Source organism: Chamaea fasciata, unplaced genomic scaffold (genome assembly GCF_029207755.1).
Source record: "Chamaea fasciata isolate MVZ Bird 193981 ecotype frontalis unplaced genomic scaffold, bChaFas1.0.hap1 SCAF_2, whole genome shotgun sequence".
Classification (NCBI taxonomy): Eukaryota; Metazoa; Chordata; class Aves; order Passeriformes; family Sylviidae; genus Chamaea; species Chamaea fasciata.
The window spans coordinates 54,201,327-54,225,201 of record NW_027094087.1 but is presented as its reverse complement, the minus strand read 5'-3'; the positions used below and the strand labels follow the sequence as shown (position 1 = coordinate 54,225,201).

Genomic DNA, 23,875 nt, shown 5'->3' with positions numbered 1-23,875 from the left:
AAGGGAGGATCTGCCTCAACCTTTTACTGAAGCCTTTACTCACACAAAGCTTCCTCTGACATTACTTAAATCAGACTTTGTTGGAATTGAACAGAGTCATGAATCTGGAAGTGGTGTGAAATTATTTAGCCTGCTTTTCCAGTGTTCTCTCACTTCACCTCCCTGTCAACACCAGTGGGTGGGAGCAGGGAATTAAGACTAATAATTTGAAAACATTGTTTTCAATTTTTAAGCCAAACACATGAAATTCTTGAATGTAAATAAACTACAATGCCTGAAATAAAGATTACAAGTGGTGGTGGAAAAAGAGGACCATTCAAGTATAATTTACCCGTGTAGGTTGCTTATTTGAAATACAGAACAAATGGCAGAAAAGCCCAGGGACATTTCGGGATGGTTACTGAGGAAGAAAAAATGGCATAAAACCAATTAACAGAATGTCCATATAATTAATCTATAGCAGTTTTAATAGATTTTGTTTAATACTTCAAGATTTATTTTAAATATATATTAGCAAATGAACCATCATTTTATTTAAAATTCTGTAAAGTGCTCATTCAGTTAATGATAAGAAAACTCAATTGTAGCAAGACAAACTAGCTGGAGCCTACTCTGCAAGAACATCAAAGGACAGCTTAGCTTTCGTTTGCAAAGAGAAAAGAAATGCGTAGGTTTCTTCACAGCCCATATAATAATACCAGAAATTACATTTTTTCCTTTAAGAAATATATCCTTTAGAATATTAAAAAAATAAGTTTAATAAAGCCTGTGCTTAAAACAGCCAAAGTACTGTATGAAAAAAATTGCACATTTGATACCTTTTCAACCCTGCTTTTCATCCACAGGATAATGTGAGGAGTATATGATGCTGTTGGAAGGTCTCTTAAACACAGCTGATTTTCCTACGCTATCATAGCTTCTCACAGCAGGTGAAATTTTCAGCGCACGCACCGTGGTTGTCATGGCAGCTGCTGACCATCACACGCCACTAACCTTTTCATTCCCTGGGCCAATACTTCCCTTGGAGGTACCATCTAGACGATGTGTTCCTATCGTGACCGTCGAGTAATCCTTAGCCATCATTTTCGCCTCTTTTTTCAAACTTTTCATTTGTGCTAGCTGTAGCTGGCTGGAGTCATATGCAAGGGCCGGGATAGTGTTCACTAAAATCAGCTGGAAAGGTTTCTTCTCCTCCTTGTAGCGACACTGAATGTAGCGAGAGAACGCTGAGCGGTAGGTTTTGTTGAACAATGTATATACGAGTGGGTTGACAGCCGAAGAAAGGTAGCCAATCCAAACAAATATGTTGAGAAGTCCTCCAATGACCTCTTCTTTGCATGACTCCTTGCAAATAACAGCCATCACATTGGTGATGAAAAATGGGCACCACATCACAACAAACAGAAAGAAGACAATGCCAAGGACCTTGGAAGCCTTCTGCTCATTGCTGATGGATTGCATGGTTCTCCTCCCTGCAGTCCCCGTATCTCTGTTCAAGGAGCGCTGAAAGAGTTTCTCTGAGGACAGGGAACTCTGAGGGAGGAAGCTGAATGAAGCAAACTTGGTCTTAGGGCCAATGTCATTCACGCATAACATAGCTTCCTTCTGCAGTGACTTGATAGTTAAGAAGTAAGTGACTACCATGATGGTTAGAGGGATGAAGAATGCCACAAAAGAGCCCACTAGAACAAAATTTTCATCTGCGAGTAAGCAGATGTCTTTCTTAAAAATGTCTTTCTTAAATACTTTGGAGTCATCTTGTAGTCCAAAGACAGGTACAGGCATGGAAATACCTGAAGGTGGATGAGAGAAAGAAGAGGTTAAAAACAATAATGAAAACCACTTCCAGCCTCCAAGAACAAACAAACAAACATCTACCTGTTTTCTACCTGTGGCTGAGGTGATTGTAGCTGTACACATTTCCTCAGCCATAGGTAGAACACATTTGCTTCCTTCTGACTGTCCTATGACACCTGGTAGCCAGAAAAGCATGGGTTTGGGTCTTGGGCCCCTTGTAATGATCTCCAGACTTGCTCCTTGGTCCCTGCCATCTTGGCAAAGGATTTTATGAACTATGACCAAGATGACACTGCGCATTTCTTTTCTAGAGTGGCAATAAGAGTGATCTTGTTTTTTATTGGACTATTAAAATTGTTCTGGGTTCTAAATAGGCTGGGAAATACTAATTTTAGGAGGAAAGATAATTTTTTGTCATAGGTCTGAGCGTAATCTTTCATTGTGCCTTTCTCTTTTCTTGCTGTAATCTCCATATAATCAACACAGGCTAAATGCTAACAGAACCCAACTTCCCCATGTGGCAATGGCCAGATGAACAACAGGAACAAATTAAGCACTGAGAGACACTGATATGAGGCAGCCTGAGATGTAGTTTATCCTGCAGGACTGCAAAAGTCTTTTCACTGTATTTCCAGCTGCTGGAGTTTGCCTTCTTTGTGCACAGCCATGCAAAATTTGTCTTGCCCAGGAGCATGCATCCTTGGCTTGTCATGAATGGCAAAACAGGGTGACAAAGTCCATTCTCCTTGGACTGCTCAGTCTGTTTCAAGCCTACTCAACCATTTCCTTGGGGATTTCTGCAAATGCTGCTAGAGTCTGGGTAAAATCAAACAGCTGCCACTTCTTTAGTTTTGGGGTTTTTCAGCATTTTTCTCTTCCCTTCCAAATAGATGCTATCTCTCCAAGAGTGGTGATGTTCAGACAATGAAAGAGATGATGTGCTGCAAAGATAGCAAAAGTGGAATGAAGCAGGGGGTGATCATGCAGACCTGTTTGGATTAAAGCAGTGAGGAGTCTGACTCCTGTGGAAACTTAGCATAATCTGGGAGCTTCAGTCCCATTTGCATTTTGGAACAGAAATCCCAGTTGCCGTATTTGGTTTATGAGAAATGAAAACATTTACTAGAGAAGAATTTCTTACTCTGTGAGGATGCTGTGCCCTACTTTGTTCAGTGGATGCCCAGGAGTTCTTACTGGTTCACAGACAAGTCCTGAAACATCTGCATCTCAATTGTACCTTCCTCTATCTGTCTTTCTTTCCCTTCTTCCCACTCTGCTGCTAAGACTGGGAGCCCTTTAAAAACATAGTCTGATATTTCACACATATCCAGTGCCCAGCATAACAGCTCCAGTCCTAGAGGAAAGCTGTGGAGTACAGGCTCAATACCAAACAATAATAATCACAGTAATAATAATATTAGATTATTAGTCTGTTCAAGTGCTTAATTCTTTTTGTTCTTCTGAACCTTCTACAAAGATCTTTTTTTTCTAGGAACAGTGTAGCTTATTTTGTCTTTTCAACTTTGAACTGAGTCATGGCATCACCTCAGGCCACTTTAGCTAAGTGCTGTTCTTATCTGCCCTGGGCAGAAGCTGGTGGAGAGCCTGTGGTATTACCCTTTCTGTTTCTCCTGCGAAAGCTCTAAATGCTGGAACTTGGGTTAGGAGAAGCCAGTGAGTGAGATGCAAACTCCTGCAATGTGTGGCTACTTCTGAGTTGAGCTGACAGAAACCTCGAGTGTTTTTAGCTACTGGCTAAAAACATCTGAGTCCATTTCTCTGAAAGCATGAAGGAAAAGGTCACTGTCAGAAGCCAGACTGTCCAGTCATGGCTGAGTAATCTGGGGTGCTCAACATCTCCAGGGAAATGAGGAATGCTTTGAAGTTAATTTTCTTTTTCTTGGATGTTTTGAAGGGGTGCTGAAGGCATCCAGCACCTCCCAGCACCATACTCCAGCTGCACGAAGACACAGCATTAGTCAGAGCAATACCAGAAGTTTCCTGTCTGCTTCTGCCCTGTGCTGATAACAGCGAGGCTGTTTTTTCATTTAATTCAAAGACCGAGTGTGAGCTGCAGAGATAAAATAAACAATGGTATTGACAGAGTAAAAGGATGCTTTTCATTACTACCTTATGGTTTAGCTGCCTGAGGAGGCATGGGAGCAGAGGCAGCAGCATTAGACAGAGGAAAATTTTAGCATAATTTGCACGCTTTTCCAAGTAAAGGGCCAAAGTCTGTTGCAACTTTTCACCTGAAACAAGAGAAGCAATTCCCCAACTGCTTTGTTTTGTTCTTAGCAGCTTCTGGAGACTGGCTTCTAAATCCAGATTTCTGGCTTTAAAAAATGAAAACGGGCTTCAGCACGTAGCAGAAGTTTCTTCATTTCTTTGACATTCATTTAACAAGCTCAAAAGTGCTGTACCAGCAGAGCTGTAGCAGGCACTAGTACTTCATGTAGGTTTTTCTGAGTGACCATTCAAGGGATCTTTCCCCTACAGCTACAGGGAAGTGGCCTGTATACAGTTTGAAAACAGCAGAGATACCATGCTTTGGTGGCAGAGAACACTGACAGCTGTAAAATGCTTTCTGTGTAACCCCAGTTAAGTTGACGCAGGGCATCCCCCAAATGATATTGTGGCATTCCTGCATGGAAAAAGTTAATGCCCAGCCCAGTTTTCTCTTTTCATATCTCTATAGGGACTAAATTTACTGTTTCCCTCCTGAAAGGAATAGGATTTGTCCCCCCTCAACAGTTGACTTCTGCAGCATAAGTATGGCAAATTCCATGAAGACACAGGGATCAAATTCAAAGGCAGTCATATTCAAACTTCCAGTAAAGGAGCTTCCATGTGCAATTCACATCCACTATTTTGATGGGATTTTTAGGAACCATCACAGATGGCCAAGAATGTCTCCCACAAGTCACGTTTGGTCAAGACCATTTGTTCTGTAAACCCATAACGAAAAGTCCTGGTCTAAAGTTGCATTAGCATTATTGCAACTGACTGAACTCATTCTTTAAAAGTTGCATATGAATGATATGTTTCACTTGGATGGTTCAGATGTGTACTCGCTGGTTTACTTGTCCTTGCTTTCCAGCTCCCTGCTCTTGGTGTCTGGAGGTTTAAGAAGACACAGATGGTGCCTGTGCATTCAAACGTCATAAGAAGAAAATCAGCTGCACAAGAAAGGACCATGCAGAGCTACCAGGTAGGGACAAACAGGTGTTTTGGGAAGTGAAGTCTGTGCCAACAGCAGATCTGGAGGAAACAACCCAGAAGGGCTGTACCAGAAGAGCTAGTCCACACCCTGCCCATTTCATGCTCCTGCTAGCTCAAGGTCAGTCTGGAAAAAATCTTGGTATCCCCTGAGGACTTTTTTATGGTTTATCTTCCTTGGCTTTCAAAATAACTAAACTGAGGCACAAGGAAACATTCAGCACAGAATACGAGCATCCATTTAAGCACTGAAGGTACATTAGCCACTCTATTTCCTGCTGACATTCCCACTTAGAACATTTTCCCTTGTGAACAAGCCCTGTATATTATGTTCCTCTGGTACAAGGTGGTTTATTTATATGGTTTAATTTGAAACGTTGCTGTTTCAAACTGTGAATTTTAATAAACTGCACAACAGATCCCAAACAATAAAGATGAGTAATAAATTCTGCATTAAACCTCAAGAATTTGGGCACAGTTTCAGAATGACAAAAGGCTCTTGAAAACACCAAAGGTTAAGAAGTAAAGCATTGGCATCTTTTTTGTTGTTTCAAAAAGTCTGGTGAAATTGACAGAGGTTGATATAATGGTACACATTGCTGGCTTCAGAGGTGTACAACAGCTATAAAACCACTTTAACTGGACAGGCAAACTGGGTTTGCAGCTGCCTTGAGCTGCTGAGACTATCAGTAAATCAAAGCCATAATTTACAATGTGCATGTAGGGTGGCACACTGGGGTTACTTGGGGTGAAGACAAGGAGGGGGAAGTGAATTGAGAAGGCCAAGGTTCTTTCAGTGAAGTCTCCTTTAAGCAGAAACTGTCAGTGACATGCTTTCACCTTGCATATATCCATTTCAATTTTGTTTAATACAAATGAGCATTCTTCTGTGCCTTAATAAATGTCTAAAGGTTAGGAACTACGTTTTAGAAATGTCATTACAGTTTCTCTAAAACTTTGGCACCTTTTCTTCATCTTCTCATGAAAAACGAAAACCTCTCCTCATCTCATGTTTTAGCAGTCACATTTATTCAGACATACCAGGTCATGGGCCAGCTCACAGGCCACTGCACAAAGGTGTGCTGTGACACTGGGGACCTCTGAAAGGATTGCGGCTTGGGAAGGCCAGTGTCTCCTTCAAGCAGCTCAATCTGGCCATATTGTCGAATTTCTTTAGACAAGCCCATGCTGGTATCTATCTGGTGCCTATTTGTACCCAGAAAATATCCTCTGTTGGTATATCTACACATTCAAACAGCAAACAGATGTCCATGTATAACTCACCTGCTGCATCCCAAGGCATGCAATGCATACTCTCAGTTTTATGTTGCATAAAAATCTCCTTGTTGCACACTGCCATCACATTATTTTCAATATTTTTGACTTAATTAACCACACAAAAGAATATTTATTCCTTTGGGCTACCTTGGTGCCCTGTGTGGATGTTTGTTTGCTCAAGGAACACAATCCACAGTGAGCCACTTGTGGCGGGGGGACCACGGAGCATGTCCTCCTCTAAGTATCAAGGATGACAGTGTGTCTGGATCTTATATGAGGAGCTGGATTTTAGCAACAGTTACTTCCATTTAAACGTCCACAGGGGAGCTGCTCGATCTGGCTTCACGACTCTGCTTGGCATTTGACACTCACTGTTATGGTTGTTACATCACTACATTACATTGTTTTGTCATTACATCGTTGTTTCCCCAGACCCGCAAACACTTAGCTGCTCTCTGCATGCACCTGGAAAAGTTATTCCCCCTTTGACTCCTTTCCAGTCATGAAAAACCCTTTACTGTGATAATTTTGTTGCTGCCAGAGTAGTGCCAGCCATATTTCCAATGCTGCAGGTTGCTAATGGGTGGCAGTGCAGAAGCAGAAATTTCTGCCTGGGAAGAGGGGATGTTGAAAACCTCTGTGTCGATTTGGAAACATCATCTGAGGCGGCGTCTAGTTAGCATGAATGTTAAAAAGCTTCCACCTTCTCTATTCAGAGTGACAGTATCCCCAGAGTCCTGGGCTAGAATTTCTCCTCACATGTGAGACCAGCACAGAATTCTTCCCCAGTGATAGGTACATGTGTTGGAAGAGGCAGAAGCAAATGAGGAGCTTTCTCTCACAAATCCCCACATAGTATTTGTTTTCACATGGATTTTCTCAAGAGCTAAGTGAGTCAGTGCTGGGGGAGCATCGTCTCCTTTCTGCATCCCAAGAGGCTGTACTCACAGGAATGGAATCAGAGTAGGTCCAGGCATTCTCCTTATAACTGTTGGTAGACCAAATCTATTTTTTTATACAAGGGCACACATGGAACTGGTTTTCTGTATCATTCCCTTGGAACACTTTATTTGATCACACATGTTCTATTTAATGCAAGTGAAAGGAAAACAAATCTAATCTCACATAGAGGAGGTGTCAGGTAGCAGTTGGATTATTCTATTCATTTTGAAATGGCTTTGTTCTTGACAGCTCAGAAAATCTCTAAGGAAACATATTATTTAACCTAGAAGGAGATACATTAAATTATTTTTATGTGGGAAAAGTTTAGTAAATGAAAATTTATACCATAAATTATCTATTTCACTTTAGAGAAACAAAATCAGAGAAGTCTGTGTTTCCTAATATGTTTCTCATTTATGTCCTCAGTCCTGAAGCCTATTTCTTAACAAGAACAGAGATATGTGTCTCCTAATTAATTTGTAGAACTGTGATAATAAAATAACTATTAAGAGGATTAGAGGAGAATTGCAGGGAGGACAGTGCAAGAAATGAAGAACAGTTGCACCTTTTTGACACAACTGTTTAGAAACTCTGGGCTTCAGAGTGAGCTGAGTTATGAGAGAGGAAGCTGCTGATGGAGTTGCTTTCTCCTTTGATATAATCCTCAAAATGTGCACACAGCTCTATTTCCTAAAGGCACCAAGAATCCAGCAGTGGGAAACAGTTTCTTTGCTTTTGGCTTTAAGTGCTTTTCCTGCCTGTGCACTCCTCAAATTCTCTTTGTAAGTTATGCTGCAGGACTTGTTTACACTCTGGTTTCTCTAATTTTCTTGTTGGATTTTCCAGGCCTTCTGAGTATTTGAGGGAGATACAGGCTTTTGCGTAGCAGTTTCCAGTGCAGCCTATTCCTCAATACAGTCTTTGGTTTTCAACTAGTGACATTATTTCTGATTTGGGCAGAGGCTTCTTCCAAGGTGTTTTTTGGTTTCTCACAGAGCTCTCCAATTGAGAGAAGTTGTACCTCTCTGTCTAAGATGGTTACCCAGTCACTAAAGCGCATATGGAAGTCTACGCTTATAAAAGAGCTAGAGATAAAGGTGAGGAAGCAACTTGCCTGGGGGATGCTGGCTGAGTAGAGCCTGAATCCAAGGTGGAGAGCAGCTACAATTCTGCTGCCATTTGGGAGCTGGAAGGGAGCTGGGCCTGATGTGCTCCTTCAGGGGACATAGGCTAATGACAACTCTATAACCCCTTCATCCCTGGTGAGCAGAGGTGATGAAAAGTGACTGGCCTTACAATAAAGAGCTTAATATTTAGTCTGAAAATTTGCAAGGGGTTCCACAGGTCTCCAGCCTATCTTTGCACAGAGGGACCAGGTTCTCCTCCTTCTATTTAAGGCTGCTGCTTCTGTGGTTCAACAAAATGAAGCAAAGCAGGTCAAACACCCTTTTTCTTTCTGTGTACTTAATTAATGTTGTTTATACTGCATTGGCGTTTTTAAGCTCCCAGTAGCAATGGTTTAATTTCTACTCAAAAGAAGTTACAAATTTATGGTTGGCACTGGTCTAGGTAAATATGTTAATTTGCAAAGGAAAAGAGCCTTGTGTAGGATCAACTCCAGCCCCCAGTGATATCCCCTCTGTTTAGCATATGACCTTTCTGTATTCCATGTCAGATGGCCTCGCAGTGTTCACTGTTCAGGCCCCTAGGAGAGCAGATTTGGGGATAATAGTGCTTTGAAAAGAAGGAAATACCTTTTTTACAGAAACTTCCTAGATCAGATATTATCAGTTTGTCTTTTTAGCTATGAAGCTCCTAAAGGATCCTCGGGGCTTATTTATTATGTGCTATACATGCTACATACCTAGTAATGCTTAAAAAAATTACCTATAGCAGCAATTATCTAGAAATTATGGAGAGACCTTAGATATTCCACTACCATGAGCAAAAAATGTGATACCTCCTAGAGCAGTCTGAGTGACAAAATCACCTAATATCCCAGTTTTTATATCTCTGTCTTTTAATTATTACATGGTGTGATTTGTTGAATGCTGATAATTTACTTAACTCTGCCCTAATCTTCCACTGAACTGAACAGAGATTTCTGTTAGTATCTCTGATTTTTTCAGCAGTGCTACTTGGCCTCATTGTGTAGCTTAAAAGGATGTATGTGTCTAAAGATACATATTTAAAAGAATGTAGGTGTCAGATAAATTTTGAATTTATTTTTTACAATAATTTCACACTCCATCTGAAGGGCACAGATAACAAAAACTGTAATTCTTCTGGATTTTCTAGACCTCAGACCATGTCCCAATTGTTTCTCCATACCTGCTTTTGTGGTTGCTTGTAGAAGTTGCTTAATAAGCAAATTGTCAGCTTCTTACTAGTTATACAAGGAGACTGCAGCAGTGGCTGGACAGTTATTGGGATAGATGTCCTGATGTGATGGATAATTTGGAAGGAAAAACAGAATGAGAAGCAGCTTAGAGACCTGCACAGGTCTGAAGATGATGAGTCAGGATGCTGTGCTTTATGTTTCATTGTCTACCCTGCAGCTAATGCCCTTCACCCTGACTGAACTCTGTTAGACCAGTCAATGCCCTGGTCACATTTACAAGACAACATGGTTGAGGAAGAGAGAAAAAGGGAGTATATCTGAAGGGATTGTGTCTGCCCATATTTCCCATCTACTGGTCTTTATGTGGGTGCTACAGAATGATCCCTAGACTTATCTTTCTGTTAAACGTCATAAAGCACCTTGAAAATGAAAAATAAATACATGAACTATCCTTGCAACAAAAAATGCAGGAGTGACCTCCTGATGTCCTGCAGTAGTATGCAAGGCAGGGCTGGATTTAACTGGGGAACTTTCAGTCTAAAACTTCTGAATACTTCTGTATTGTGAGGGGAAATTTACACTGCTCATTCAGTGCATCTGAGATGTAAAATCACACAGTTTTTCTCTCAGGATACTCACAGTTCAGCTCAGTCTATGATCCTGGCCATAGTGGTCAATTTGACATTTCAAAACTCAGATGAAATACAAAAAGGTGTAACAAGGGCTATGTTTTACCAAAGGGAAATAAGTCTTCCCAGTGGGTGTGATTTATTTCCAACATAAAGGCAAGACTGAATGCTGTGAAATACACAGATTACAGCTTTGATTAGGCAGAACAGAAAGCCTTTATCACGATGCTACAGTCTGCTTTCAGGACATCACAGGAGCTCAACAAGCTATTTTCCGTCAATGGCCCTGGAGGACATCATAGGCAAAATCACCTGACAGGTGTTTCTAAATTTATCTCAGGTAATTAGGAATATGTTGTTGTAGTTCTGACAAACCTTTCACTTTTATGAGCTGGGTTTCTGCTTAGAAGGGATGCCAATGGTGCAGCCCAGGTAATGTGTGGGGAAAGTGGACTGCAGCCTGATCATTCAATAGTTTGCAATGTTCCTGCTGCTAAACATAAATGTAAGGCTTTAATTTTAAAGAATTCTGTGACACATGAACCTTTCTTAATGTCATAAAACACAACATCTGGTTTAAGTCAAATATAATAAATAAAAGAACTTGTGAAATTGTTCTGTTTAATTGTAAAATGAATGAAATTCTCTCTTTTCTTGACATTTTCTTTTATGCAACACAGTGTTACTTTAGCAGTGCCATTTTTTAATGTGATTAAGTGCAGTCACAGTGTACAGATGACAGAACTGATGAATTCCAACATAACTCCTTTTACACTTCTTTTGTTGTCATTTGTATTGCATGTGGCATTTTCTATGCAGAAATACAACTCCTCTGACTATAGATACTGCCTTTTTTCTTAAAATATTCCATTTACTCTGATGTACCCTACAAAGAGAGACTCCCTGATTATAGGTCATATTGGCACACACCAACAGGTACTTATTCATTAAAAAAAACGCTCATAATAGGGCATGCCTGGCCCAAATGAACTTGATGCTTTTTTGCTGGTAGCCTCAAGAAGAAGAAGAAGGTGGTCCTTATGGTCTTCAAAACAAAGACAAGTTTTTTTGAAAAAAAAGACAACTAATTTTTTCATCAGCACCTTGACTAAGCAGGTTCATTTCTATTAAAAATACAGTTCTACTGTTTATAACTTGCATTTTAAATAAAAAAAGCAGAAAAAATGCAACACAATAATGTCATGACCCCCCCTCATTCCTTTTTTCACCTGAAAGTCAGATTGCTTCTTGCAAAAGGAGTGCTCACAAAATGAATGTATGCCTTTTTCACAGGCAAAACCCTTCATCTCATCCTGATGTAATTACATAAAGAATATGGTAAAGAATATGGTAAATATATACATAGTAATTATTCTTCCTGTCATGACACATATTTACTGGTATAATAAATCCAGATGAATGCTGGGTTGCTCAGTGTCTTTGGTTTGCAAGTGTGTCCCTATGTACACATGCCTGTGTTTTATTTCTTTATCGCTGTGTTTCCAAATTTAAATCATAAACATCCTTTTAAGCAATTTTTTTTTCCATAAAGAAAAGTATAATGTTAGTAACACCTCCTTGTCAGATGAACAAACATTTACGAGCTCAAAATGCAAGGCTTTTAAACCTTCACAGTTATTGCAGGGAGATATGCGTGGTAAGCTGATGGTCTAGTGGATGTGTCCACTCTTCTGGGAAGAACAAATCAAGCAGAGGGTTCTGTTACATGGGAAATATGGGAATAATTTACTTGAAAGTAAATAGGATATTTATGTATCTTTCTCAGAACCATCTTAAGTAATGCCTCATGACCAGAATACGTGTGGTAGTCAACTCAGAAATGTGCATCACAGTGCTGAATGTTCCTTTTCCATGGAAGTGAACATTACCTTTCCTCACACAAACTGTACACAAAGGGCTTGTTCTCATTAGTTGTCACTACTGTAGGAGCCATTAGTATGGCAATGAACTTTCTACTGACATAATTGTTGCTGGCTACTGGGCCTCATATGTTGTGTCTCTATGAAGAAATACCATGAAGATTCTATTTCTGAGATGATTCTGAAGCTCTAATTCTTTATTAATGAAATTTCATGCCAACACCCTTCATTCTAATTGATGCAAATTTCTCTATATGTTGTGCAACAAGTTTTTACAACTTCCTTTTATTTTTATGGCATCATCTACGTCCACAAATGATAAAGGTCCCAGGGTTGCCCAGACACAAAACCTACAATGTTTGCCCCTGAGATCCTCCATCTGGAGTGGGCAAACAGTATGTTCACTCTCTGAGAGATGGTTTCATGAGTATGATGAAAATAAGAGAAATGTTCCCTAGGGAAATGATTATAAAAAACTGCTAAGAATGCAAAGTCAAGTCTTCAAAAGAATAAATGAAAGCAGAGTGAATGACTAGATGAGAAGGAGAGTAGTGTAGTAGATATTTTAAGCTTAGCTCCAGGACTTCCAAATTTAGGTTCTAAGCTTTCAAACTATATTGCCAGAGTACAGTTTGTTGTGTAGTTTTTTGCAATTTTATATATTTTGGCAATAGATTCCATGTTTTAACAAATGATCTTTTCCTACGCCAAGGCATCTGTAAATTAGACTTCATTGAAGCGGCAAATTATGTCACTGGGAAGAAATAGATGGTAAATAGAAATTCAGGACAGGGACTCCCAGCCTCCAGTTTATTAGCTATTTGTGCCTTTTGAAAACTGAAAAGGGATTTTCAAATGAAAGCTTCCCTTGACAGAAAGAAGACTGAGCTTAAGGAGTCCAAAGCTGTCAGCAAAACACAATCCAGAGGCACCAGTGGTTGAACTCTCCCAATCCCTGCTGCTTCCCTGGCCCTTCATATGCTATAAGGCAGCAAGAAATCATGCAGAGAAATTTCAGACTGCCTGTGAAGGAGGTATAAGCCTCTGTGTCAGCATAAAATGTCACATTGCCAAATTAGCTGGGGGTTCAGTTGCACTGGGAATTTGTACACCTGGAGCTAACTTCATGCTGCACTTTGGAGAACGTTACTTCACGTGCTACAGTATGTCTCATTTTCAAAGCCTCAAAATCAATGGCAAAATTTTAGAGTTATGTGGTGGGAGGTATTTTACCAGCTTCATCTAGACCCATGTTGGGTTTTTTTTTTCTGCATGAAAAGTACTGAATAAATCTAAGTTGTTAGTGACTGGGGAGTGCAGAGACTGCCTGAAGGCAGTGAACAGATGTGTAGGCTGAGTGAGAAATGGTAAGAGAAAACTCAGCTTAGAGTGTGCTTGGGCTTCATCAGACTTCACATTACTTAGACCATTAACAGAGGAATAGAGATAAATAAGAACTGAGGAATGTTATATATAAGTATTTAACATTCATGCCTGTAATTCTTTTATGCTACCCTTTCAAGAAGGGAATGATGCACTGTTGGCCTCTTTGCAGACCAATGTTTGTTAGGCCCGTTTAGGACTCAAAGGTATTTTTAATGTGTTTTTCAGTACAGGCTCTATTCACAATTCTATAGATTCCAGTTCTATTCAAAATTCTACTTCTTTCCAGCAGGGGGAAATCCTTTGGCTTTTTACACCTGTTCTTAATAATTACCTCTGTGCTTTAAAACAAATGGAATAATTTTCAGGGTTTAATGAGCTTTTGCCAGCTACAAATAATCTAATTATCTAGCCACTGTGCATACTGGATGATTTAAGAATTAAAGACATGATTAGAGTCTGTTACAGTAATTAGAATCTATTTTAAACCAATTGCCTGTGGCATTACATGGTCTAGTGAAACAAAGGCTTCTGGCTAAATTCTCTTCTTCCACTAAATGCAAAAACAAATGTTAGCACAATTTATTTTTTTTTTAAACTGAGAAAATCAAGATTTCAGAAGTCAAGTAAACTATCTGTGCTTTTTTTCTGCAGTTTTTAAATGCTTCATATGTCACTGAAGCCAATGGAAGGAAGATCACTGATTGCCTTGGTTAAAATTGACTGAATTTATTTGTGTATTTAGTGAATAAAAGGAAAATTAGAAATTTAGTGAACAAAAGTGTAATTAATTTGGTGCACTAGAAGTTATAGTCTAGGTGGGTTGGGAAGCACTGGAAGAACTTCAGGCCCCACAAATCAGCTAGAAGTATTTGCAGGAGTCAGTGAGCAGGTGGGTGAGGGTAATCCAGCTGATATGATGTTCCTGGATTTCCAGAAATCCCTGACAATACCTTTTGTCAAAGGCTGTCAGTGAAATTAAATTCTAATGGCAATAGAAGAAAGATCCTTTTGTGGAAAAAGAATGGGTTGAAAGACAGAAGGATGAAAGACAAGTGGTAGGATTAAACATTTTGTTTCCATATTGAGGGTGGTAGAAGGCAGCATCTGACAGCCCTGTATATTCATCAGTGCTGCTCAGTTCAGCCTGAGCTGTTTGCATGGTCAGTGGAACTGATTAAATGTGCTGCCAACACACAACTGTTGGTTGTTTCCCCCCTCTTCCTCTGCTAAAATGAACATCTGCACAGGGGAACATAGCATCTTTCATTTGTTTCTCTTGCTTTTTCCCCTCCATCTCATATTCACGAGAGTTCACAGGTCACCAGCTCAGCTGCAAACTGAAGGCACATGGGGGAGTCGAAGGAAATATGTGTGAGGCTGGAGAGCAAAACCTTGGATCTGAATCTGTAAGTAAGATGGTAGCCTCACCAGGTGCTGTGGAGGGTGTGTTATGCCCAAGACCAGCTCTACCTGTGCCAGGTTACATAGAATGGTTTGGGTTGGAAAGGACCTTCAAGATATTCTCATTCCAACTGCCTTGCCACAGGTAGGGACACCTTCCACTAGCCCAGGTTTCTCAGAGCACCATCCAACCTGGCCTTGACCACTTCCAGGGATGGAGCATTCACAGCTTTTCTGGGCAATTTATGCCAGCATCTCACCATCCTCACCTCACTCATCCCAGTGAGTTCTCAGCCACAGGTGTGTGAAAATGCAAAGAGTTAAATCATTTACAGCCTGTCACTCTAAGTAGCATTGCGAGCCTGGTAAATGATACATGGAGCACCTCTTTGTTCAGAAAGCATTTCCTGTTAGTAAGGGATCTAGAAAGCACCTTCAGAAATCCATTTCCTACATATTCTTAGCTGGATGGTTGCAGATCAGGAGGATAAGGGTTGATGACTGACTGACAGCAAGTTGTCTGGGTGATCTGGGATCTGTCAAGATTCCTTACAGTACTGGCATTTTTCTTTATTCTATTAATATAGTGATATGACCCAGTGCGAACTTAGTCCCGTCTGGCAGTGACTGGCTCATCAGATTATTATACCTTCTTCCTATGTGTTTCCTTTCTTATCTGTCCTCTGAAGGTCATCCCATTTGCCATAGCTTGTTGCCAGGCTGGAAACTGACCGGTCTTCCTTCAGCTGGTCTCCCCATGCCCCTTGCTTCCATGAGACTAGGAGCCAGCTGAGCACCACTTCATTCCTGCCCACCTAAGTGTGTTTGCCTATATTAATTTGTACCTATTTGACCTTCTCACTGTTTTGGTGACACAAAATGTGTGAAAGAGATGGAGTTACCCTATAACCCTTCCTATTTTCCTGACATCCACTGTTCCCTTACACATGTCCTAATCCAGCTGCAGTGAAGCAGGACTCTGTCCTCTTCACTCATGCCACACCTGAGTGCTTTCCAATAAAATAATGAGTTGTATTTTCCAGTTATATAAATAAGGATCACATTGCTATCACTTGCCATAATAATAACAACAAGTAACATCCATGGCTCATCTCATCACTGTTAGAAGACAGTTTCTCCAGAGAGCAGAAATGGTGTTTTTACAATGGATATATTACTAGTTATTACTACAGAGAAAAGTCATAACTTTTGAAGTAAAATATCAAGCTACCAAAGAAATAAACTCTCCTGCTACAGGACATAAACCATGTTCTAACTAATAGGGCTAAAATAACACTTTTTCTGGATAGTGAGCTAATTCAGATACTCTGTCAGTAAGCCTCTGTCTGAGAAAAGATGCTGAGCAGAGTGGACCACTGGAATAGTCATTCTGATCATTCTGTGAATTTGTGTTTAACCAGGGCAATAATTTCACACACACTAAGCACAAGGCACCTCACACAAGTGCAGACAAACACAGTATGCACAATTTTAAGGAATGCTTGAGTTATTTATGCTATATAGAAAAATGCACTGAAAATACTTACACTTAGCATTTTTCAGTAATTGGAAAAACTGGACAGAGTAGGTAATATGTTTTCTACTGGATTAAAAAATTGTGACTGTAGAAGAGACAAGATATGATTCATCCAATCTAAATGAAGACATCTATTTCTGATTTGCTATAGGCTTCCTTTATAGTTGAGAGCTAGGTGTTTTTAGGGTGGAGTTCACCTGGCCTGTGCTAGACATCTACATCTGCTCAGCTGAATGCACCCCAGAACCAGATGCTGTTGAACTTCGTCAGGTCATGGAGAATGCAGAGCTGTCCTGTTGAGTGCAGACTCCCACGATTTCTTGCTGTGCAGCTATTTTAAACCCTAACAATCCTAGACTGCTTTTTCTCAGACTGTGGGCCAGGATCAAGAGGGAGTTCAGGAGACGATTTAGAGTGCCAGGCTGACAGCATGTTAGGCATCATCTCCTTTCCCTCCTCTGGGAAGAGCGGTAAGAGATCACAACTACCACCTGCAATAATTTGTAATAGCCAGGGAAGGAGCTAATTACCTTTGACTGCTGACAGCTCACATCTCTTCCAGGGCAATAGAGTGATTTTTTCCTGCCTCTGAATAAGGGAGCTGCCAATGCTCAAGGGTCTACAAAACCTCAAGCACTGAAAGGGAACGGTGTTTTCAAGGCATTTGAGAACCTCCATCCCAGATGTGTAAGGAAATCCCAGATGGCATCAGACACCACGCTCTTCCAACTCCCGTGCCGTAAGACTGTTCTGGACATGCTGCCATCATGGGAATGAAAGATCAGTGTTCCTCTGCCTAGATTTGAGGCTCTGGGTTTTGCCAGTGCACAAAGAGATTTGTGTACTGGGTCATTCAGAACACCTATTTTAGATCGAAACTCTGAACTGTCCACTGGAGAGACTCTTCTCATTCTCACTGTACACAGTACCTGTTGTCTTCTAAATAGGATGCATAAATTCCCCATCATACACACCAAGAAAGGCAGAGAAGATCTGCCCATGGGAAAAATCTTTAAGCAAATTACCCAAAAAAGAAATTGGGAACAACTGACTCACATAAAACAGGGGAAGACTTTTTTTAGTTGATATATATTTTTTTCTTTTCAGATGCTTAGGTAATGATGGATCATCAATATGGGAAATGAACACATCTTTAAAATAAACTTGTATGCAGTCATGCTAGTACTGATGTATATTCCTTCAGTGCTGCTCAGTTCTCCACCATTTCCCACTGTCGTTGATTTCCATTGCATAATTACTACATTACAGCACTTCTTAGACTGTGGGTAGCAAAATACTGCAGGCAGAGAATAAAGTTTTAGACTGCAGTATGTATGTCAAATCCTCTCAAAAGCTGGAAATCTGCAATTACATGCTGAAATATTGCCTCACTTACCAACTGATATGGTCCAAACAGCAATTATTTTGGCAAAAGCCTTAGTTCTTGAGTTGAAGCGGCTGTGGTGGATGGGGTTCCGAATGGCGATGTAGCGATCCAGGGAGATGGCACAGAGGTGCATGATGGACGCCGTGGAGAAGAGCACGTCCAAGTAGATCCAAATGGCACACAGCTTCCTAGGTAGAGGCCATTCGTATCCTGCGCAAGAGAAAGTTGGCATCAGCTAAAGATGTGGCATGTGTCTTTTGTTGTGACATGTGTCTTAGTACATTTATCCTTCTAGGAGGATAGTAGTAAGTACTCAGTAATAGTAAGTGTTACATTTAGAAACTGACACTGTTTTAAGAAAATATTTTTATTTGTTTGCAGCCTTCTAACTGTAGCTTTTGGGGTTAACTCTGCTTCTTTTCAAGGCTACAGGCAGCATATGTTTTTTTCTTTTTAATTCTATTTGCATAATGCTAGTGCTTGGTGCTATGATTAAACATTTTTGGCAGCAAATCTATGAAAAGAGAAGCAATTTTGTCATTGTAAATCTGCAAGTTCTCAATTTTGCTTTAGGACCTTTTATCCACATAATTACTGCATTTTCAACACCTGCTGATATGCAAAGCTGCCTTAACTCTGAAAGTAAAACTTTGGATTTAATGGAAACTAAAGAAGAAAAATTATTTTGTTGCATACCAGTGATATTTATCTCACCTGTCTAGGCCTCTGCCACATACCTAAATAAGGATATTCCCTCTGTCAATGAATATTGATAGGTTCCTCCAGGGAATGCAATCCAAAGCAGATGCATCAGTGTTTACCAATATCCAACCTACAGCTTCTTTGCTGCAAATTAAGCTCTCACTTTTTCCTTGTTCTTTCCACTACCTATGAAGATTAATTGATTCCTTTCTCAAAGCTCTTGGGAGATGGCTATCATGGCTTGCCTAGTTTTGGGTGTATTTTTTTTTGTCTTCCAGTCTAAGAAAAGTTAAGTACTTTATCTTTTTCTTACAGATCATGCTTTTAAAACTTTTTTCCTTCTTCTTCTTCTGCCCTGGAATCTGTTTAATTTATCTGCATCTTGTATATCATTCAGTGACTAAAACAGGACTTGGTACTCTTGCAAAGGCCTCCAGACTGATAAGTGAAATACAGGATTTCTTCATGGATCTCGAAAGAAATGTTTTTACTTATACAACCTGGAATGGTAAGTGCCTTTTGTATGAAAACACCATGATAATGAAGCATGTTTAGGTAATGATACATTTTGACAGCCAGATTTTGTTTAGCATTCCTGAAGCCTGGACAAATTTCACCAGCAGAAGTTGGTCTGCTTCTTTACATTTGAATTTAGCCTCACTGAATGTTTTGGGGGTTTGTTTTTTTTTTTTTTTTTTTTTTTTGGTTTCAGACTTCCTCTTCAGGGGTCCAAATTCTTGTTGATGATTCTCATCCTGTCCCTCTGAGTGCTTGTAACCTCTCCCAGCTTGGTGCTTTTGGAAAGCTGTGTAAGCTCTCACTCCACACGCTATGCATGTTGTTCAGAACAGCACTGAGCAGACTCAGGCTAAGCAGAGCCCTGCAGGATCCCCATTCAAAAGCCCTTCTATTCCTGCAGGGAACCACTAATAACTCTTCTTGGAGAAAGTTCTGCAGTTATCAGGGTCCTTATCTTGTAGTGATTTAATTTAGAGCATATTACCTAAGCTGCCCGTGATAGTGCAGCATGGGGCAATGCCAAAGCTCATATTGGAGAATAGGTTAGTATTTTAGGGAGTGCCTGTCTCCTTTGGAGATACAGTACAAGATTTGCTACAGCAGCAATAGAAGGAGAGGTGGAGGACGTAGGTCTGTGCCTAATTACATTTAGTCTCAGTGAGTACTGAGGAGACCTATTTCTTGGTGTTCTTGGGTTGCTGTAATACAAGCTGACCCTGACAAGCCATACAGCATTTATGGATGTATTTTATCATGTTTTCTGGTCTTCTGTTGGGAAATCTGGACCCCAGAGTGTGTTACGTGATGGCTGGCTTTCAGGGGCATGACTTCCCAGTAGCATCTCTCTGCTAGGCCAGTTTACACAGGGGAAACTGTTAAATTATTTTTACACTTGACAATATATATCTGTTCTTTGCTTCAGTGACCTTTGGAAACACATTTGTCATATCCTTCTGGACTTCTCATCTTTGCAATAAACCAGAATGGGGCAGGGATAAAACAGCATCTGTCAGATAAACTTCCTTAGAGACTACAGATTCAAGAAAGGGGAAAATATGAGAGGAGAAAACTCTGGATGCAATATAGTGCACCCTTAGTAAGGGTGTAGATAACATTCTTCAGGAAGTTTTCTGCTCTGTAGACATGTCCACTTTGGTAGGCCTTACTGGGTGCTGCCTTTTCCAGCAGAGTATGGGGCTGCTGGGTGGATGGAGAACACTGCCCAGCATAAAGAGTGAACACTGGCACAGGCACATGGCTGGCATGGCTGGGCACCCAAACCAGAATTGCCCACAGCAGCTATGAAGCTCTGAAGAAAACCATCTCTCTTGAGAAAAGCAGTAACCATACCCCTTCAAGGGGCTGCAGAAGGGCTGGTGGAGCCCTCGTGTTCCACAGCCTTGGAGGTGTCCTGGCTGAGCAGGTGTGTGCAAAGGCCTCCAGTTTGAGTTCAAGACTGTCAGCACAGGTGGTGCGGCTGAAGCTGAGCAGCTGCAGCCAAGAAAATGCTCCAGTGGAAGGGAAGGTGTCCCTCCATGCCATCACTGATCATCCTGGAGGTTGACGGTGCACCTCACCAAGATGTTCGCCTGGTACCGGTGTGTGCCACCAGATGATTTTTCACCCCAAGTTATGACGCTTCCATTCCTGGTCTTGCGAGGGAAGAAGCAGGGAGAGGGGAGGCAAAGCCAACACAGCCCCTCCCCTACGCCTTCGGGTGCCCTGCGGCCCCCGTGCCCCGGCCGTCGCAGCCTTTCCCCGGGACGGGGACTCCGGCTTCCCGACGTGCGGGAAAGGCATCCAGCGCCCCAACCCCCCAATCCCTCCCGAGACACGGATTTCGGGCGTCTCTCCCCTCGGCGGCGGAGCCTGGCCAGCAGGAGTCCCTGTTGCTTGTCTCAGGGAATCGCGCACGACTTAAATCTCACCCATCGGACAATTTCTGTGTCACGCTGTTTCTCCCGCCAAAGATAATCACACAGTAATACGGTAAATCACAGTGTTGCACCATCACTGATGCCAAATGCAGTTTGCAAATGCTACTGGGGGCTTGCTGTGTAGAGATACTGAAAATGGAGAATAAACTTCCCACTTTCTGGATTAAATCTCCCTTAAGTCACAGGCTCATGTTTGGACCTTAAGTCGTAAAGTAGTGAAGTAATAGAAATCTTTCCAAACAATCTCACTTTCCTTCTGAAAATGTCTAGCTTCTCTTTGAACTGTAGAAATTCAGTTGTAGCACTGGAAGACTCATTTCTAAAGTTTAGGGCAGTAATAGCCTGACAAAATTGGTGCTGAACACATATAGGGTGCTGCTTGTCCCTGCATGAGCTATGCTGCAAGTGATTTTGGTGAAAATTAGAAGAATGATCTATTAATCACCTGCAGGGGCAAGAACTGTGAGTCATTATTAACTTAAGAAACTTCTCTTAAGAAATGATAGTTTTGCATTTGTAGATGTTACTGAACAGGCAGAATTAATGCCTGTTTAATTAATCCATTTCTTAACTCCCGCAATATTTATTCCAGCATTTGCTAGTAAGTAGGTGTCTAAGCAGGGTATTGGTGATAAGAAAATTATTTTCATCTGTATAACTTCATTAAAAATAATTGAGGGGGTTGCCTACTTTGAATCTAAAAGTAGTCATTAGTGTTTCAGTGCACATTTGCAGAGCAAAGTAACTGGCAGGACCCTACATTCTCATTGGGAATATGAAAATTATGAGCCAGGGAAAAAACCTGAAAGCAATAGAAAGAACAAAGCACCTTCATATACACTTTGAGACAATTCATCTGACAATTGAGTAATAAACTAATGTTATGGACTGTGTTTAAAATGCCTGTAACTGGAAATATAAAGTAGGAAAAGATTCAAGTGCTTCACCTGTTCCATCCCTTAAGCAGTGACATATATTTCAACTTATATGGAGTGATAACAATTTTCTGTGGTAAGAGAATGAAATCATAACAACAACAAGATGTTATTGCATGCAATGTTTAAGGCTTGTCAATACATGCAGGAGGTTTCACAGCTAATACTCACCATACAGTATGGTTAACATGGACACAGGCATGACAAGGAAACCCAGCAGCATATCAGCTATTGCAAGTGACATTAGAAAATAGTTAGTGGCATTCTGTAGTTTTTTCTCCAGTGAAACAGCCATGATGACAAGAATATTTCCAGCAATGGTTAAAACAATCACTATCACTGTCAGCAAAGCTGGCCAGTTTTTCTGTGAAGGGAAGCACGGTGGGCTCATGTTACTTTCGCATGAAAGATTGGTTAGGTTGTCAGAGTTCACAGTCAAGTTGCAGAGATGTGATATATTAATTTCTCCAGCTCCATAAACATTTCTGTAGAATCTTCTCTCATGATTTATTTGTATGAAGGAGTTTGAAGTTGGGTACACAGAGCTCTCTCCATCACAAAGAATATCCATTGCTAAGTCCAAAACCACAGAGATAAATTGTGAAAAACAGGAAATTATCACCCTTTGTCACCATTGGGCATTATATTCCTCAGTTCTCCATGCCAGAAGTTGAGGGAGCATAATATTTTGTCGACTGTATTTTTGCAACTAGTGTGATGTAGAAAAACATACCAGAATTACTCCGAAAGCTGAAATGTTTTGTTTTCAGTTCCATAGGAAGTCCAGTGTTGGCATATTGAAAATCCAGCTGAAAAGTAAAACCGGGCTGTAGGATAGAGAATGTGGACTTGAGGCTTCAGAGATCAAAAATGTTGGAGAAATAAAAGATATAAAACTTTTGCAACCACTAGAACTCCCCTCTGGAGCTACATCTTATTGCTATTGGTAACTGTAATCACACGATTTTAAACACAGCAGTATTAAAATAGCTTGCCATATAAAACAGCAAAGCTCTCGCTTCTCTATTAAGAAAGTTGATTAATGATTCCATGCAGAATCTTTCTCTTGAAATAATTAAATATGCTCTTATTTATAGTGCATCTTCCATAACATGGCTGATAATGTCTGTCTTCTGTTGTATTTCAAAATCATTTTCAGCCTCATATCAGAGAGTACACATTCTGGTCCATGCTGATTTTTGTAGCTAATTGTACCTTTTGGCCCAGCATGCCTTCGGAATGGAAATTAAACAACTAGATACTGTTATAAAAGAATACAATTTAAGGAAGACTTACATTGCACTTCAGAGCCCACTTTCAAACTGCAAATAGATGCACTTTGCACCTTGGTTTACCACATTCTTCTCTGTGTTTAGCCAGTTCCGTGTCTTTTTTCTTCAGCCTCCTCCACAACGATGATATTTCAAATAGTTCTTTTACTTCTAAACTGCACACTTGAGTGAAGCCAGTTCCTGTGCTGTGAGGCTTGCTCTTTTCTTCTGAGAGATAGGCTGCTTGCCGGCTCTTTCCTTGTGCATTTCCCCGCCCCAGGGCAAGCTATATTTAAAGTAATAATAATATCAGAGCCCTTCTTGAAGTGGCACAAGAGAAAGCGCGCGCACACACTCACGAGACAGCAGCCTCCACGGAGGAATTACTGATTGTAACAGGAATGGAATTTCTTCCTTGCTGCCTTGTTCGGATTGTCAGACCTCCCACTCTCTGGATGTCATAAACTGCAAGGTAGCAACAGCAGAGGAGGGCAGGGGAGGGCAGAGCAGAGAGGGTCTTCCTGGTAAACCAGTAGCTTTTTCAGAGCTTATTTTAGAGGTTCTCTGCTTGGGGGCTTTTTCAATGCACACTTTCAATTGGCAGCAGATGCCTCACAAACAGCTGCATGTAATTACAGGGATTTACAGGATGCAGGCTTGAGAGAGACAAAACCTAAGGCTTGAGATGGTAGATACTAGTGAAATATGTGAGAA

At 40.7% G+C, this 23,875-nt stretch overlaps 1 protein-coding gene across 1 annotated transcript; it reads right to left on the bottom strand.

The window, feature by feature from the left end:
• Positions 1-548: 548 nt before the first annotated feature.
• HTR2A (5-hydroxytryptamine receptor 2A) lies at positions 549-23,727 on the bottom strand. The gene is made up of 4 exons (XM_066176170.1): positions 23,187-23,727; positions 22,062-22,717; positions 17,807-18,007; positions 549-1,793 (listed from the first exon to the last, which is right to left on the bottom strand). The coding sequence occupies exons 2-4, from the start codon at positions 22,459-22,461 to the stop codon at positions 979-981; spliced, it is 1,416 nt and encodes a 471-aa protein (XP_066032267.1). The 5' UTR covers positions 22,462-22,717; positions 23,187-23,727; the 3' UTR covers positions 549-978.
• Positions 23,728-23,875: the final 148 nt, after the last annotated feature.

Excerpts from the sequence above, each read along its gene's own strand:
- HTR2A (XM_066176170.1), bottom strand. The coding sequence starts at position 22,461 with ATGGATATTCTTTGTGATGGAGAGAGCTCTGTGTACCCAACTTCAAAC. Across the intron at positions 18,008-22,061 it reads CATGTTAACCATACTGTATG|GATACGAATGGCCTCTACCT; the intron begins GTGAGTATTAGC and ends TCTCTTGCGCAG. Across the intron at positions 1,794-17,806 it reads TGTTTGGACCATATCAGTTG|GTATTTCCATGCCTGTACCT; the intron begins GTAAGTGAGGCA and ends ATCCACCTTCAG.